The 18,888-nt window shown below is 40.1% G+C and overlaps 2 protein-coding genes across 4 annotated transcripts in view; one reads left to right on the top strand and one right to left on the bottom strand.

Annotated features, from left to right (window-relative positions):
- Window positions 1-717: 717 nt before the first annotated feature.
- tmem110l (transmembrane protein 110, like) overlaps window positions 718-18,888 on the top strand; it is a 24,890-nt gene continuing 6,719 nt past the window's right edge. The window contains exons 1-9 of one of the 3 annotated variants that reach the window (XM_074625524.1): window positions 718-1,159; window positions 4,110-4,158; window positions 5,748-5,843; window positions 5,931-6,052; window positions 7,717-7,829; window positions 8,769-8,852; window positions 9,039-9,170; window positions 11,730-11,864; window positions 18,448-18,654. In XM_074625524.1, the coding sequence (XP_074481625.1) occupies window positions 964-1,159; window positions 4,110-4,158; window positions 5,748-5,843; window positions 5,931-6,052; window positions 7,717-7,829; window positions 8,769-8,852; window positions 9,039-9,170; window positions 11,730-11,858 (921 nt within the window). In that variant the 5' untranslated portion in view covers window positions 718-963 and the 3' untranslated portion in view covers window positions 11,859-11,864; window positions 18,448-18,654. Of the gene's footprint in view, window positions 1,160-4,109; window positions 4,159-5,747; window positions 5,844-5,930; window positions 6,053-7,716; window positions 7,830-8,768; window positions 8,853-9,038; window positions 9,171-11,729; window positions 14,063-18,447; window positions 18,655-18,888 lie in introns of those variants that run through there. The other 2 variants (XM_074625523.1, XM_074625522.1) reach the window with 2 other exon arrangements.
- itih5 (inter-alpha-trypsin inhibitor heavy chain 5) overlaps window positions 14,365-18,888 on the bottom strand; it is a 16,664-nt gene continuing 12,140 nt past the window's right edge. Inside the window, exons 11-14 of the mRNA XM_074625506.1 lie at window positions 18,681-18,734; window positions 16,573-16,689; window positions 16,121-16,498; window positions 14,365-14,879 (exon numbers count right to left, since the gene is read on the bottom strand). Of these exons, the coding sequence (XP_074481607.1) occupies window positions 14,620-14,879; window positions 16,121-16,498; window positions 16,573-16,689; window positions 18,681-18,734 (809 nt within the window). The 3' untranslated portion in view covers window positions 14,365-14,619. The remainder of the gene's footprint in view (window positions 14,880-16,120; window positions 16,499-16,572; window positions 16,690-18,680; window positions 18,735-18,888) is intronic.

The following is an 18,888-nucleotide window of genomic DNA, read 5'->3' as shown; positions in this document are numbered from 1 at the left end:
ATAAGATAAGATAAGATGAGATAAGATATTCCTTTATTAGTCCCGCAGTGGGGAAATTTGCAGTGTACAGCAGCAAAGGGGATAGTGCAAAAAATAAGATGCATCAGCTAACACAGTAAAAAAATAGGAGCAGTATATACAGTATTGACAATAAACAGACTATTAACAAAATTGCACAAGTGGAAAATGATATTGCACAGTGAGAAAGAATGAAATTTCACCTGAAAATATCAGGTTATTGTGGTTATTGTTTTTTGGTGTGTAGTGGTCTATTGGGAGCAGTGCTGGAAGGAAGGACCTGCGATAGTGCTCTTTCACACACTTTGGGTGGAGCAGCCTGTTGCTGAAGGAGCTCTCTAGTGCTGAGATGGTGTCCTGCATGGGGTGGGAGTCATTCTCCATCATGGATGACAGCTTAGCCATCATCTTCCTCTCTCCCACCACATCCACTGGGTCCAGGGGGCATCCCAGGACAGAGCTGGCCTTCCTGATTATATATAACTTAAACCTGCTTTATAATATAAAAGACATGAAAATCTCACTTTTTACAATATGGGACCTTTAAGGTTGCTTTAATACAAAAGCTGAAATTATAATATGTGACATTTGTAGGACACATTGAGGAACAGCAACTCAGTTTGTAGCCTCTTTTGTTTTTCTGAAACAGGGATGCCTTTTATTTTGAAATCACCTTTTTCAACCGGAAGCTATGGTCTAACCTCTAGCAGCTTGACAGGTGTTTTTTCGTTGCCATAAAAACATGGATGTGAGTCAGATAATCGATTCAATTGTTATGTTTTTGCATCACGAGATGTAGCATCAGCCTCTGGGAACACTGAGGCAGAAACTTTACCTTGAATTGAAAGCTGGAAATTGATTTTTTTCTGGAGTAAAGAAAGAAAGGTTAAGCTCCTTCTTAAGGGAGGATCTCCTTTTGTCTCTATTGTTGTTGTTTTTATCAACATGGACATGTACGGATACAGCGGGGTCTTCTTGGTGAAGAGATTCCTGGACAATGATGGTGTTGTTGAAGTCAGTAACATGTCTGATATCATCAACAAGGCGAGTCCTCAGGGCTGTGATAACGGAGCTCTGACGGACCGGTTCGGCGTCCTGATCCAGGGACTCCTGGCTGTCGTTGCCTTCAGCACACTAATGTGTGAGTATCTGCTCTTAAAACCTCAATATAACTCAATATCTGCTCTTAAAACTTCAATATAACTCAACACCTCTTTAGTGTTTACCAGTGAGAGGATGCACACAAACACAAAAGTTGCAATAACTGTCTTTTAAAAGGTTTACACTAGTCCACGTGGCGTGTTGTTGACGTTTGATTGCCTCATTAGAGCTGCACCAAATTCCATTGAAAAATATGCAAATTTAATATTTATTTGCTTTTTTGACAAAAATGCACACTTAAATTAAACTCATTAAACATTATCCGGCTAATAAGGGCGCTCTATTAAATTCGGCATGCATTATAATGCAGCCAACATGGTTATGTGGGCCCCACATGGGTTATGCTGGGGGTACCTGGGTACCAAGTGGGTATGGGCACCAAATGGGCATCTTATCTGGGGCCCACTTGGATCAACTAAGTAGGTCCCACATGGACTCCCCATGTGGGCTACCCATGTGGGTTCTAGGTGGGTCACTACTGGGAAATTAGTGCATGGGCTCAGAATAGGCAACACAAATGGCGCCCACTTGGGTCAACTAAGTAGGTCCCCGTGTGGGTCCTAGTTGGGTCACTAATGGGAAATTAGTGCATGGGGCCAACATGGAAACTGTGGACAAACCCACTTACAGCCCATATTTCAGGCCATGTAGTCCCCATGTAGTTCCCACATAGAATTTAAACCTGGGGCCGAGATGGGTTTTGGTTTATGTTGCCCAGATTGGGCCCATATAACACCCAGTGTACTCCTGCATGAAACCCACAAGGGCAATTGGCATTGGGCCATTATGGAACCCATGGACAATCTCATATAGGGCCCATTTTTCAGTCCATTTACTACCCACATGGACCCCACATACAAATGTTGGCTGGGTAGGTGCTGTAAACATAACACATTATGAAGGAATTTCAGCTTTTTTGTTAATTAATTGCCTCCTCAAACATGTTGCACGTCCACCATATTAGACAGTTGCTATGAGCGGTAGCGATCTGTGTGAATCCTTTCTTTAAGTGCATATTGTAGGAACATTACGCGCGGTTTGTGTCATAGCTATACACCGAATTTGCCTCTAAGACCCAAATTAACCATACATAATAAGGTATATCTACCACACTGGTTTGTGTGCCTATAAGCAAAGCAGCATCACAGATTGGGAGGTTTTTAAGGGAAGTGTCATCATGATCTCTCCCTGTGGCAGAATGGCAGATTTTGGATCCAGGGCTTTGTTGTTGTTGCCCATTAATAACCAAAACACCTGCCAACAGCATACAGATACATTATCTGTATGTTTGTTAAGTGAAATTTAATATTGAGCAAACATAACACTGACTTCTGTTATGATTGATTTAAAGAACTTCAGAGTTAATATCTGTTTTTAATTGTGATATATAACTATAGTATCACAGAGTATAGGCAGTTTTAAGTGAAATATATCAGAGCTTCAGTTACTTTCTCAGTGTTTTTGGGCGGCTGCCTTAACAGCAAAACAAGATGCTCCTTCACAGCCAGATTATTACGCCGAACAATGGCTATTATTGACTGCTAAATAACTTGTGATTCTGTGGCAGCTGACTCGGAGAATGCCGGGCATTACCAGTTTGGCACCACAGGCAATGTTTAATACGTCCGCAGCTGAAAGGTGGGATTGATACCGAGTCAAGTAGGAACACTTAGTAACATCTCATTTTTAATGCATGAGCACACAACCTCATATGTCCAATGATGGACATATGAGAAACATGGAAATGAGATAAACCTAAAAGCCTGTGCATCCTGTGTAGCATCACTTATTCCATGAGTGTGTCGGCTTATGATCTAATAATTAGAGTTTGGTTTTAAAAGGTCAATGCAGCCGTGTTGAGAGCAGTGAAGTGTTGCAGAATTAGACCAAGCCTTGAGGGTGAGTGAGATCAATGAGCTCTAACCTCCACTCAGTTACTTATTAGTAGAGAAATCAATACCCCCTCCTCTCTCTCTCTCTCTCTCCCCTCTCTCTCTCGTTTTCCTTTCCTGTTCTCAGCATGCTCACAAGTGTCGTTCTTGGTCAAAGCACATGCATCTGTTAATATTTATACCACATTATTTGTGTGCAGTGGAGCATTAAGAGCCCTTCAGCTATGATCACGGTGGCCGTATGCCAAGTCACAGCCGAGCCTGCGCCATGCATCCCTTCACCGATCTGTGTTTAGAGTGCTCTTCCTCAAAGCTATTTCTGTGAGTTTCCTTCCATTGACTCGTCATTGTTGCTGCACTCACATAATCCTGAACCTCCAGTAGAGCTACCGCAGCTCTTTAATGCAAAACTTTGTATTTAAAACCAGTTAGATTTGAGCATTTTTGGGAAGAGAAAAATGTGTTAGCCAACAGATTGTGAGACTTTTCAGTTGAATGTCTGGTTGATGCAAAACCTGTTTTTTAGGGATGCACGGATCCGACTTTTTCAGTTCTGATACCGATACCTGGACTTTGGGTATCGGCTGATACAGCGCACCGATCCGATTTGAATAAATGTGAATACAAATTGTGAATAATAACACTGTGCTCTAAAAAAACGCTGCTGTTAGGAGATTACAGATGTCAAACACGTCTGCAGGAAGCCTCGCTCGTGTGTTCACATGCCGAGTCACATTCTCTGACCTTGTTAGATGGCGAGATAGAGGAACAGTGAGCGTCTGTTCACCCTGAGCCCGGTGGGGAGGAACGAAGTGTTGTGGCAGCATGCAAAAAAAAGAAAGAAAAGGATGATATGTGAATGTCTGTGTTTCATCTGTCCTCGCTCCCCCTCTGCCCTTCAACCCTGTAGAGAGAGATGAGGCTCACGGCAGAGGTCAAAGAAGCTGTGTTACATGTTGAGGTTTTTCAGGATAAACACAAGTCTAGTGGGAACGTTATTGATTAACTGATTGACTTTCTTTTTTTGTTTGTTTGCAGTGAAGAGGTTCCGGGAGCCTGTAGGGATCAGACGACCGTGGAGGATCTGGTCAGAAATGTTTCTCCTTCGTTATTCTGTCCTACATTCTTACATTTGACACGCTTGAGTAAAGTCTATTAAAGTCAAGCAAATGTTGAAATAATTGCTGCACTGGGTCAGGAACGTTGGTATTGGAAATTAAGTTAAAAAAAACAAACAGGTGCTCTTCAAAGATGGGGCAAGTAGTCAAATAAAAATGAAGAACAGTGACTGACCAGCTTACTTTGAAAGGAAGTCCTTGGTATATGCACTCTGATTGTGAATTTAAAATCCTTTATTCAAACATGAATAACACCCACCAACGTGTTTCGCCTCAACAAGTCTTCATTAGGGTGTGTAGTTTGATGAGAACAGGTGTTCAAAATTAATATCTGATCAGGAGGTACCCACTTGACACAATAAAATGACAATGGACATATCAAAATATATGTATATGTACTGTATAAAGTGTTAAAAGACAAATGTGCTAATATAAATTATAATGCTCACAAAAATAATAATTGAATATATAATATATAATAATAATAATAATAATATATACAAATATAAAAAAGTTATTTAAAAAGTAATACAAAAATAATAAAATAAATAATAAAAAAAATGAAAATAAGTGTAAGGCAGATGAATGAATACAGACAAAAGTAATATATAACCAAGGGTATAAACTGAGAGCAACCGTGTGGGGCTCAACAGTGTGACTTAGTTAGTACTTGTCCAAAGTCTTAGCGACCGATGTTAGGGGGAAAAAGTAATGATGGTTATACAGAAACCGGAGGGAACTGCAAAGGGCTTGAAAACATGCAGTTCAAAACGATATGATGTATACATTAAAGTATAGTATAGCAACACAGTGTTCCCTGTCAAACGTGATACTGAAAAAACACTACTTATTTTTTTTTTTTTCATTTTTATATTTATTTTTAAATATTTTGTATATATTATTATTATTAGTAGTATTTTTATTTATTATTATTTTTGTAATTTTCATATTTATTTATTTTTATATTTTTTATATATTATTATTATTAGTAGTAGTATTTTTTTTTTTTTTTGGGGAGCATTTTAATTTATATCGGCACATTATTTGTGTTTTCACACTTTATACATATATTATGTCTATTGTCATTGTTTCAAGTGGGTAGTATTCTCATGTCATGTGACTCAGGTCCCATGACCCCTTGATCAGATTTTAATTTTGAACACCTGTTCTCACCAAACTACAAACCCTGATGAAGACTTGCTGACACGTTGGTGGGTGTTATTCATGTCTAAATAAAGGATTTTTAATTCACAATCAGAGTGCCTCGGATGTTTTCCAGACTGCCATCTTATACCAAGGACATCCTTCCAAAGTAAGCTGGACAGTCACTGTTCTTTACTTTTATTAAAGAAAATGTTGGTTGAACTGTAATTTCTCTCAGGGATTGATCAAATGAACCAACCTGGACAATAAAAAGCTTCACATTTCTCCTCCTGCTGTCTAGTCTGAATATAATATTGGGGTTTCTTGACATTAAAATGTTTAAAATACATTTTTTAAACATGCAACACAATAGAATAAAGAAATCAAATTCATTAAAAATGATTTTTTTTCCCAGGTTTTTCGACACATCCAAGCAGGCCATCGGTGCTCTTTTCATCCACTTTGCCAACGTCTTCCTGTCCACGCTCACCGAACAGGACCCGTGCTCCCTGTGAGTTATTGATCAGCACAAACAAGACGGTCCGACTGTCAGGGCTCTCTCTCACTGAGAATGTGATTTCAAATTTTTTTACCAAAGGTATCTGATGAACTTCCTGCTGGATGCCACGTTGGGGATGCTGCTCATCTGGCTGGCTGTGAAGTTGGTGTCCAGATTAGTTGAGTACAAGCAGTGGACGCTGCTCATGTTTGGAGAATATGGTGAGTGGAAAATTGCTTTTCTTTCGTCTTTTTGTTTCTAAAATGACAGAGGAGTTATTTTTAGGAAAATGACACCAGCTTGCAGCCGTGGTTTTCCGCCACCAGAGAGCGCTGCAGACCCACTGGAGGTAGACAGGGAGGAGAGCCATCATCTCCAGCTGCAACCCAGTCTGGAAAACATTCCCACTGGTGGCTTCAGAGGGGGATTAACTCCACGCCAGTTATTACACTCACTCTCTACTGTAGTTTTTCCTTCCTTGTGTGATGGAAAATTTCCCTGAAACAACTTGTGAGGCTGATTAGGTTTCCATCTCGCTCCACTTTAATGATCAGGGTCATGTTTATATATGATCAGTGGTTTCTTTCTTTCCTCTATTTCCCCTTTCTCTCTGTCTGTCTCTCTTTTGTGGTAGCAAACAGTAGGAAGTGAAGTCTTTATTAAAGTAACAAAGACCAGGATTTAGTCTGTCACAGCACATGTTTACAGCAGATGTATACACAGTTTCATAGGAGCTTGAACAAGTTACAGCAACTCTGAGCGCCACCTCCTGATCTTGATAATCCCATTATTGATTACTTGTTTATCACCAGTGTCACGTCTCCCGTCACCAGTGCCAGGTCTCACACGCTTGTATTTATTCAAGGTCAGGATGGCCTGACATGACTATATTTACACACTCATCATAACAGGCACAGGTTCATGAGGTTGATCACTCTTACAAGAAAATGAATACATGATATCTGTTTAGCTAAAGTAATTAACAGAGATTTCCTACCACACTTTCTCCTCCCTTCTTCTTGTCTTAATGACAGACTTGTCCCCCTTTGTGTCTACTTGTGTAACAGACCTTTTGGAAAGGTTTAAGTTTATATCCTACTCAAAATGCAGAACAGTTTCTAAGATTTTTATTGAAATGGAGCATTAAAATACATTCTTGATCTTGGACGTAGTAGTTTAAAGTAGTTGTAAAATGTGGCGTGTTTACATTGGAAATATGTCAAAGCTAAAGGGTTGTTTCTTTGCAAGTTGACATTAGTCAAACAAATGTCAAAAGTCAAACAAATTGATGAAATCAACCCTGACTGATTCTGAATGTGTCCTGCACATATTTACTACAACGAATTTTGCATTGCGCAACGAATTTAAGAAATACAGGTGCTAAAAATTTAAATAAAATTAAATAATAAGAAAAAAAATCTGGTGGGACAAAATAAATAATATAATAAAATAAAATAAAAATGTTCATCAAAATAAATAAAATTAAATAAAAAAAATAATTCCAGTGGGCCAAAGTGAATAATATAATCACATTAAATAAGAAATATATGTTTTCTTTTTTCATCAAAATAAATAAAATTAAATAAAAAATAATTCTGGGGGGGCCAAAGTAAATAATATAATAAATGAAATAATAAATATATGTTTTTTTTCCATCAAAATAAATAAATGAATGAATGAAATAAAAAGAAATTCTGGTGGGCCCAAAATAAGTACTTTAAATTGAAATAAAGAATATAATCTTTTTTAATTTGGGTAATATAGAAAACTACTTGCATTCTTTTAGTCCTGCTTTTGATTTAGAAAGCACGTGAAGACTGGCTATAATGAAGTGTTTATATGTGATGGCCACTTTACTGATGTGTGTCAACCTCTTCTCCTCCAGGTGACCCTCCCCAGGCAGCAGCGTGGCTCGGTCAGTGTGGCATCTACCTGCTCATCATGGTGCTGGAGAAAGGTGTTATCAGCCTGGTGCTGCTCGTCCCCGGATGGTCCAAAGTAAGGAGATCTTATAGCTACTTGTGGTGCTCTCAGGTCTTATGGGAAAGGTGGTGTCCTGTGACAGTATCATACTTCTGACATGAATCCCACTTTACTTGAACTGAAACCAGGTTTTTCACTTTTTTTATTGTGACAAACAGAAAAAAAAATGTACATCCCAAACTGATCTTAGCCAGGTCAACCAGACTCCATGAAAAAATCTGCACATTTTCACAAACCTTCTCTCATTTCTATTTTCGCGTTTGAAATCCTCTGGCAGCATTTGAAAGCCATCAAGACTCGAGAGAGAATAAACAAGTGGAGGATAAAAATGACTTGTTTTTGATTTTAATGGAAACATAGAGGCAGTGTTCATGTATTTAAAGGACGGTTTGTTTGCATGACATTGGGGGTCATATTTGTTTAATCAAATTAGCCTTTGTGATGGCAACAGATGCCCTTCTAAGGAATGAAAAAGCGGGTTATATGTTTATTATTTAATTATCCATTTCCCAATAGAAGGAGTTTTGTAAAGCTCTGGAGACCCTACTTCCTTTGTTTAGAGATGGTCTCTGTGCTCTTTCTTTTATAAACTGTGATTATAAATATTAGCAGTAACACAGTTTATTCTGGTGCAGTTTAGAATCAAGTCTTCAGTCGGTCTATTTGTATTTGTATCACTATCTAGGATAGTGTTAAAGTATAGGACAGAAATTGGTCCATATCAATACATAAATACACAAATTATCATTATGTTATTACTGATCATTTTTATACCAAACATCACCATAGAATTAGAGGAATTCAGTGTTTTATCAAGTTTTATAACCGCCTTTAGATGGTGGTTCTCAAAAGCTCTTTATTGAAACCAAGTAAGAGTTTCATAAGAGCTTCTTCCCACTCAGCAGCTTTTTGTTTGTGTGTCAGTGTGTTAAACTTTCCTGTCCTCCGTTCCAGTTGCAGGAGGTGCTGCTGAGCTACATTGCGAACCCTCAAGTGGAGCTGGTGCTGGTCATGCTCATCGTGCCCTTCATAGTGAACGTGAGCAGCACTTTCATCATCTAGTTGCCACATTGCCTTGTTATAGTGTTAAAGGGGATATTTTGGGTGTTTTGAAGTGGGGTTGTTTGAGGTCCATAGTCAGTGTATTATCTACAGTAGATGACGAGTGAGAAGTGAGTTTAGTCTTTAGTAACCCCAGTCTGATCTCTCTGGCTCCTCCTACAGTCCATCATGTTCTGGGTGGTCGACAGCCTGATGATGAGGAAGTACAAGACGATGAAGAGCCTGGACGACTCCTGCGACAGCTCGGTGAAGAAGGCCGACTCGCTGCCCTGGGCGAACAGCGAGGAGTCACGGGTGAGAAACACTTTAATGAATCCACCAACAGGAGCAGAGAGCAACGTGAGCTCTGGTTAACAGCCGGTTATCGTTTTTGGTCACTGACGTGATTAAACCAGCTGCTTCGTTCTGGAGATCATCTCCGTTCAAGTTCATTAGATCTGTAATCAGGAATTGATATAAACAAGAGGATCACGTTCAAAACATTTAACAGAACTTTCCCCCTGATTTCTGTTTCCATGTTTTCATCGTTGAGTCTTTGTAAAATGCGTTCTCACCAGACCACTTAGAGATATCAGACGGACCCATCTGCTCTCCGGCCTTTTAAAGGGATTACTTTTGATGTTATGAAAAAGTTCCCTGAAGCCCGTTCCCAAACAAGAATGTGACAGTTTAATATCTTTAAGACTTTAATGTGTGTGAAAATGGGCGTTGATGGTTGATGCACCCACACGGTCACGCTGGGTGTCAACCGCACCTGTTGTTATGGGGGGATAAGCATAGCGTAGACACACACAGACACACACATAGACACACACGCACGCACACATGTTCTCTCTCTACATTTGATCTAATGAGGAACAAACCCAGAAGAATCCAGTCCAAGAAATACTGAGTCAGACTCCCTCTCCTCCCTAGTTACTGTGTTTTTCTGTGGAGGTTTCTTTCCACCTTAAGAGAAAAAATCTGAAATTTTGTAATTCCTTTCAAGATTATTTAAATTTTCCTGCTTTTGGATTTGTTTTTTATTGTCATGACACAAGTGCAGAAGCCCCCCCGAGAGCAGTTTTTGGTTAAAAGTAGAGCATGTTGTCATGGTTTTGATGACGTTTTTGAATTGTGTGTTGTTCTGCAAATTAAAAAGATGAGTTCATACAAATCACAAAAACATGTTTTCTCACTCTCCCTTAGTGGTAATTATTCATGCAGAGAGTTTTTTTTTTAATTTTTAGGGCTGTCCTCGACCAAAGAAATTCTTGGTCGACTAACACGCCATACGATTTAGTTGATTTAATCGACAGATCTGTAAAACTGATTTTCTCTACAAAGAATCAAACAAAAGCACCCCTTTTAAATCTGGTTTTTATCAGAGATGTGCTCATTAGTTTCTTAGAAATAAATCATTCGGCATGAAAAAAGCATAATATTTATTTATTTATTTATTTATTTATTTATTTATTTGTTTATTTGTTTATTTATTTATTTATTTAATTTTAATTTTAATTTTTTTAAATTTTATTATTTTTTTTAACTTTTAACAACCCCACTAAATTATTTGCATGATTTGCTTTCTGAGTTATTATTTGATCATAATTATCTTGTAATAATAAGAACATACTTACAGTACATTTCTGAGCGCCACTTCAAGTGATATGTTAAAGGACCGTTCCACCCAAATTACAAAAGTATAATAATCATGGATTTATTTTGCCCAGATTTCTGCCTCCAACCCAATTTGTTGTTCAAAACCCACCTTATTTTTGTGGTATCCACACACTTTTGGCCATGTAGTGTAGGTCAGAAAGGTGTCCACAACTTATTTGACAAATTTATTTTGTAGTTTGGGTGAATTATTTTTTTTTTTATAGCTTTATTTACTTACAGTCTGACAATACAGAGACAGTAAGCAAAAAAGAAAGCGACAGACATGCAACAAAAGTCCTCGACTGGAATCAAACTGGCAGTTGCGTGATACGCATCGCACGCGATCAGACATTTTAATCGTCTCCTGTGAGTTTTGGATCGAGCTCTGGTTTATCTGGGGAACTTTAACAGGCCTGTTGTTGTGTTCAGGGAATCCCTTTAATAGCTGCCGCTTCCACACAGCACAGAAGTCATTTCTTCTTTCTTTCCCCTCTCTCAGGAAAGATTGAACCGATAGACGTCAGGGCAAATGACTGTCGGAGTGCATGACCCTCGTGTTCAGAGGGATGAGAGTGTTTACCCCTCCCTCCCCTCCTCTTTCCTTTCCCCTGGTCATATGCCAGGCGGCTATAAATCAAGCCTTCATCCCGGGAATAAGAGTGACATTTAGAAGTGGTTTCCACGCGCTGATGTTATGGAAAGCGGAGTGAACGAGTGGAGGAGGACGACGGATAGAGAGGCATTGACTTGGACGAGGTCTTGGTGGGGGTGGCGGTCTGAGCTACGGTCACAATGCTGTTGTTGTGGCTGGTGTTGCTGCGTGTGACATCAAGGTTATCATGGAGACGATTAGCCCCTAGTGACAAAAAGACACTAGGGGAGACGGTCTTTATCCCAATATCTGTACCACTCTTCAAAGTGCTCTTCATATCAGCTTTCCCACATGTCAAACCCTAACATAAAGCAACATGTGGAGGTTTTATAATGCCGTAAATGTCATCATATAAATGGGGAATTTTGCTCCGTTGGGATTTGAATCCCTGCTGCTGCAGGAGAGCGTCTTCCAGGCTGCGGGATATTTTCCACTTCAAGCTGGGAATGCAGAACTGAGATATTTCCCAGCTTTTTTCGTCAAGGATGCAGCTATGTGATTCTACTTTGTCTTATTTGTTCTGCGGCCCACATTCATCAACACCTTCTGTGTTCTCTCAGGTGCTGCTGACGGTTGATACAGACACCGACGAGGCTTCGGAGGGGGAGGAAGACCCGGGCGATGCTGGACCGGTCCCTCATGTGCTGTACTCTGGAGGGCCGCTGAGACCCAGCTGGGTGGTGGTGTAAACCCAGGTGAAGCTACTCGTCCATCTACTATCCGCACACACAACACACTCTTAAGAGCCTAAATATGATCACAAACGCAAACAAACCTTGCACCCTTAACTCCTCAAAGGTCTGAATATCAGCTTCACACTACAGCCTTATCTGCCTTCCTCTCTGCACTGACTCGGTGCATGCACGTAAATCAAATAGCATCTTGGGAATTAGAAGCCCTTTATCCTCTCACCTTGCTGCCTCTGTTTGCTGCAAGAGAACATCAGAGTAACCACAACTGAAGGGTAAGTGGAGAGAGATTATTAAGGAGGGCAGCCCCTACGGGGTAAAAACGTGCGGGTGGTAATGACAAAGACTGAAATAAATCTGTCTTCTCTCCACGGCGGGGGACTTTTGGAAATGAAGCAGCTCTAAAGAGAGTCATTTATCGTGTATCATATTCCAAAGAGGAGCTAGTATACATATATATGAATGCTTTAAGATGATACGCCGTCAAATATAATCAAATCCACCTTTTAAATTAAGGTGTAATTATAGTCATTCCGGCGATTTCTCCCTCCGGCTGCTTACTTTAAGCTTGAAAGACGGTTAATGGTCTTGTGTTTTTTGCAGTCATGAAGGACCAAACATGTTGAAAGTAGTGGTTCTATGGAAAGGTTTTAGCTCTTTGCAACAGGCTGCTTTAAAAAACAAATATATATATATATATGTATATGTGGGCAGGAAGTGGTTTCATGTGATGGTTTAAAGGACCAGATTACACTATGTTTCTGCAATGATTTTTATATTCGTTGTATACGATGGAGTACTGGGGCCAAAAAAAACCTGAGATTTTCAGAATAATGTCAGAATATTTTTAGGAAAAAGTCCCGATTTTATGAGAAAAAGTTGTAATATTACAAGAATAAAGTCATCATTTTACAAAACAAATGTGATGATATATGTTATGATATCTCTTTAATTAGAACATTATATCTTGTTTGTTTTGTCCGCGCAAAATCTGAGGTGTAAAAACAACAAGTTGGGGTTTCACGAGGGGTTATATGAGAGGCTATGGGCGCTAGAGTGAAGATACAGGCATCATATGAAACTACCTAACTTAGTGAATCCATTGGTACCAACCATGTCATACTAGCTTGTCGTGAAGGAGGTTAAATAACGCTCCAAACTTACGCTAAATTTTGGCGAGGAAAAACTGGCATAGCCATTTTCAAAGGGGTCCCTTGACCTCTGACCTCAAGATATGTGAATGTAAATGGGTTCTATGGGTACCCACGAGTCTCCCCTTTACAGACATGCCCACTTTATGATAATCACATGCAGTTTGGGGCAAGTCAGCACACTGACACACTGACAGCTGTTGTTGCCTGTTGGGCTGCAGTTTGCCATGTTATGATTTGAGCATATATTTTATGCTAAATGCAGTACCTGTGAGGGTTTCTGGACAATATTTGGCATTGTTTTATGTTGTTAATTGATTTCCAGTGATAAATATATACATACATTTGCATAAAGCAAAACCAAGTTGATTAAATACTTGACAAATCTTCCTTTAAGGTACATTTTGAACATATGTGCGATTCATTTGCGATTAATTGCGATTAACTATTTTAATCGATTGATAGCACTAAAAACAGCCCTATAACATTTTTTTTTTTTTTTAACCTACAACTTTATTTTCATAACATTCTGACTTTTCTTTCTCTTAAAATATTATGATTTTATTCTCAAAATCTCAGATTCTTCCCACTAAGAATGGCCCTACTACTCTGTCATAGTAATACTCAGTGGGATGATTCAGCAGCTGTGTATTCAACTTTTGGCACATTTATTTATTCTGTTCATATTTGTATATGTATTTGACTTTATATATCTTGTGGTCCAATCTGTGGTAACAACAGTGGAATAGAAAGTTTTTAGTGAAAATAGCAAATGGGAGAATTTTGAGAGTTATCGCCAAACTACATGTGGTAAACGTTTCCATTCTCCCGTTAACATTTACGGTTTAAAAGCCAAAAGGTCAACAGTTATCAACGTCTGTGTTTTATTTTGTATTCCAGTGCATCTTGTGTATTTTTTTTATAAACCAGATTCTGAACATGTGGATAAAAAGGCACAACACGTCCTGTCGTTAGCAGGCCGTAACGTGCCGCGGTGCTTCTATACCGAATGTCTTTAATCTGTACTATGAATAAAGATGATTGACACATGAATTGGTGTCTGGTGTTGAATTCCTGTGGGGGCGAGGCAGCGGCGATGACAGACAACCGGAGCGCGGACCTGGCCAGAGCACACCTGTGTGGGCGGGGCCAGCAGCCCTGTGACCTCCAGCTGATGACAGGGAGCACTGTGGAGCTGTATGTGTGTGTTAGGTGTGCATCTAGTCATTGACGCTGGGACAAGGGGTTAGTTACCGGTGCTGGTCTCCGTGGTAACCAGGTGTGATCTACAGCTTTAAAACATGTTGACATACATTTTTAGTGTGCAAGGAAATCTGCATTCCCACATGTATGTCTCAGAAAACCAACTGAACATGTGGGTTTAATTGTTTTATTTACAATTACAAATTATTGTAAAAAATGATACACATAATATAATAAAAAAACATTTAATTTTCATTAGAAATAGTACAAAAATATATTCAAAAGAGGCAGAAAGAAAGCTGAAATGTGAAGTTTTGTCATTTGGAAACATGATCCGCTGGGATGTGCTATGGATACAGAGTAAAATGAGTTAAGTCACATAAACGCCACCGCTACAGTTCGTGCTATCACACTGCGTTGGTCCCGTGTGGCCAGTCCCCCGTGTCGAACATGTGTGACATCAAATAGTCCTCGTACTGTCCGTCTATCAGCTTGGCTGCGTTGTTGCGGGCGAACCAGCAGTCCACGCTCTGCGTCCCGCTGTAGATCCTCCTGCTCTTCTGGACCACCGGCACCGAGCGGTCTTTCACCTTCAGGACGGACGACGGCTTCATGCCGGCTTGTGCAGGAAGCTTCGCCACTCCCACTTCCTCATACAGGAACTGACCTGAAAGGAGAAATGAATCAAGGTTATTTTAGTCGCTGATATGAGTCTTTGAAGGCCGGCCAGCAACTCCTGATTTTGTGTTGATGTTAAAAGGATAGTTTGGGTGTTTTGAAGTGGGGTTGTACGAGGTACTTCTCCATAGTCAGAAGATGGAGTTTGGAGAAACAGACAGGAGTATTTGGTGTTTTAAAGGGTTTGTTCGGATTCACCGAAGTAACACAAAACACAAACAAATGAACTGATCAAGGCAGCAGTAGACCAGTAAACCCCTGTGTTCTGCGAGGTAACATTACTGTATTCTCAATGGAGTCTGGTGGCTTTGAAGAGAGCATAAAACAACCCCACTTCAAAACATCTGAACTATCCCTTTAAGTCTCACAAAAATACAAGGATTCTGAATTTTTAAACAGACCTCCATCAATGGCAAGAAAGGAGAATTCAAAGGTAATACCACAGTTTTAGTCACTAAATCTCCATCTGGGCAAATCCCAAATACCGTGATGATGGTCTACTGACCAAAATCTTGGCTGGCTTTATCCTTAAATACTTAAATCGAGCCAAAGTGTGCCTCTTTTCCTCCTAATTTAATTTGTTGGTCTTCTTGCAAATTGTGTCACAAGTGCAGTGATCTCAGTGACAATTAGGGAAAACACCCTAAACCGCATTGAGACACTAAAACTCTCCTCTGAAACTCACATTTGTTTGAGTCGGGCAGGTTCCACTGCAGCTTTAACCGGCTTAAGTGACACCACTTGCCTTTTTAACTACAGCCCAGATTACCCTTACATTTGGATTTGGATATAGTGGAAACAAATGGCTGGATTTCCATGAAATTCACTGAATATTCATGATCCCCAGAGGATGATTTCTTGTGTTTCTATGACGACCTGACTTTCTCTAGCACCACCCTCACTTAAGCAATAACAGATTTCCATGAAACTTCAGGCTCCACAGGGGACAAAACCTTAAAGTTTAACTTCCCGTTAGATTAGGGCCTCAGACTCCGTATCTAAATCTAATCTTAAGACTCACCTGTTCCTCTCTGCTTTCCCCTACGGTTCATCCATGTGTTTTCTGTTTAAACTTGGGTCTCTATATCTTGTTTATTCATTCTATTTTAACCCTTATGATCGCATCAGTTTTTAATATTGTACCATATATTTGTATGACAAATAATGATGGAGTTCATCCGTCCTACCCAACCCTCAATCAGGACATAATTAAAGCTCATTAACACGTACCCAGCAGGCCGTGACAGTTGTGCGACAGCCCCTTGCTGTCACCGATGTAGAACCCCAGATGGTCTCTCTGGTAGGCGGCTGGGTTCTTGTACTGATGCAGCAGGATCACAAACATGATGTTTCCTCCGACCGTCACCGTCACGTTAGACTTTCCCACAATAGACACCGACAGAGCGCCGCTGTCCACTGACACCGTGGAGTGGCAGGGCAGCACCATCCTGTCCAGCCCGTCCAGAATGACCTTCTTAGGCGTCACCTCGATGTACGCGCGTCTGGGGCGATCCACCACGATGGTGATGGTGCTGAAATAGGTGCGCTGCTGCTTGTGGCTGCCTGGGGGAGCTGGGGCGCCGATTAGCTTCCCGTTCACTGTCACACCTGGAGACACATGACATAAATAATGTAGATCTTGATGTGAAATAAGGGGTTTTTAGTGCTGTGAGGAGTCTTACCGGAGTATTTGTGGTCGGACACCAGGCGCAGGACGTGTCCAGGCTCACCGTTGATGTTGAAGCACACGGTCAGTTTACTGAGCGGGAACTCCACCACAAAGTGGGGGTCGCCATCCGCTGAGGTGGTTTAAAGGTTAAGAGATTAAAGAGAGATTAAAAACAAAGCGACAAGAATCAGGAATATAACAAGCAGGCCTGAAAGTAGATTACTTAAAGTGATTTTAGAGAGCATCTTGTTTACGTTATGTGACCGTGTAAACCAGTGTTAAGCGACTGTGGCTTAGGAGGTAGAGCAGGTCGTCCACTAATCGGAAGATTGGCGGTTCAATCCTGCATGTCGAACAAGATACTGAACCCCAAATTGCTCCTGAAGGGTGAGCCATCGGTGTGGGAATGAGTATTTAGATTAGATCGTCATGGGCAAGTTGGAAGCCTCTGCCATCAGTGTATGAATGTGTGAATGCTGACATGTAGTGTAAAGCACTTTGAGTGGTCAGAAGAGAAAGGCGTTTTATGTTTGCAGAGTGATGGACGTTGCGAGTAATTACACCTTTCCAGGAATTATGTAATGTTTAAATAGTTTGACACTGTTTTGGCTTTGTTAGCATGACTCAGTGACTAAGACTCATCGTTTATCTTGTTCAAATATTACTATCTGGCAGGGTCAGAGAGTTCTTGTTCTTGGTACCACTTGTGGAAATTGTGCAGGGTTTATATTTACATCCTGTGATTACATACATATTACTAGTGCTTATGTTTTTATGGCTGATTCTGACTAAATTTGACTGCTTTTAGGCAAAAAAACATAGAAACAAACTAGGGCTGTCAATCGATCGATCGCACATTTTATATCTGTTCAAAATGTACCTTAAAGGGAGATATGTCAAGTATTTAATACTCTTATCAACATGGGAATGGGCAAATATGCTGCTTTATGCAAATATATGTATATATTTATTATTGGAAATCAATTAACAACACAAAACTATGACAAATACTGTGCAGAAACCCTCACAGGTACTGCATTTAGCATAAACAAATATACATCATAACATGTCAAACTGCAGCCCAACAGACAACAACAGCTGTCAGTGTGTCAGTGTGCTGACTTGACTATGACTTGCCCCAAACTGCATGTGATTATCATAAAGGGGGCATGTCTGTAAAGGGGAGACTCGTGGGTACCCATAGAACCCATTTTCATTCACATATCTTGAGGTCAGAGGTCAAGGGACCCTTTGAGAGTCGTCATGACAGTTTTTCCTCGCCAAAATATAACATAAGTTTAGAGTTATTTAACCTATGATTTCTAAAATCATGGTTACAGCTCTGTTATACAGTACAGTTAAAATACCCACTTTAAATGGACAGAAAACCCCAGGAACATGCTTCAGCTTCAGAAACGACTTTGGCTCTCCATGTCACAAAGAAAACTAGTTAATTTTCTATATTATAATTAATGAAACTTTAAAACTTGAACTTGACATCTCTGTGAATCCTCTACCTAATATAAAGAAAGGTGACGCCTGATTAGTCGCTCTCTTTAATTTATTTCCTGTTGATCCGTATAAAGAACCTCAGATTGTATTTTATGAGATAGTTTATATCTTTTATCTGGAGTCTCTTCATGCTTGTGAGAACCAGCTGAGATGAGTAGAGAGCAACAGTAATGACGGGGTCATTAGCCCTCACTAACTACCTCTGATGGGGTCCCTCTCTTTACTGTAACACATCCACGTCTCATCTCCCAACTCTTCTGTCCCATTCGAACCACACTGTGTACGTTTGTGAACACGCACTTGCATGTTTTAAAGTGCCACGTAGTGCTTGTGTCGGTATTTCAATTAGACCCTGTGTGTTCTTTACTCTTTTCAGGTCGCCTTTCAGAGGCATCACTCAGACTGTCTGACGAACGTCCAAATTACAGGCCGCCCACACAGAGAGCGTAGAGAGAGAGTCTACTGTACATTCCCCCTCTCTTCTCTTTCAAGTCTCCTTTTTGGAGCCTTGTAACCGCTGAATATGTGCTTACATTGTATAAGGTTCAGAGGCTATCACATGAAAACAGGCAGGGGAAACTGTTTACATGAGAGAGAGAATGGAGTCACCTGATGTTTTGGAGACGGTGATGGATTTCTTGGCTGGTCGTCTCTCAGCTCTACCTGCAAGGAAGAGAATATTTATCTACTGCAACGAGTCAGCGGGCTGCCATTGTTTGACGCTTCCTCTTAAAATATTCCATATGAGTAATATTAACTGTTGGTGGCTCAGTTATTAGTGTAACATAGGGTGTTTGAAGAGAGAGAAAAGCTTTAT

This window comes from Sebastes fasciatus, chromosome 23, assembly GCF_043250625.1.
Source record: "Sebastes fasciatus isolate fSebFas1 chromosome 23, fSebFas1.pri, whole genome shotgun sequence".
Classification (NCBI taxonomy): Eukaryota; Metazoa; Chordata; class Actinopteri; order Perciformes; family Sebastidae; genus Sebastes; species Sebastes fasciatus.
Note: the sequence above shows the minus strand (reverse complement) of the source record. Positions and strands in the feature narration are given on the sequence as shown.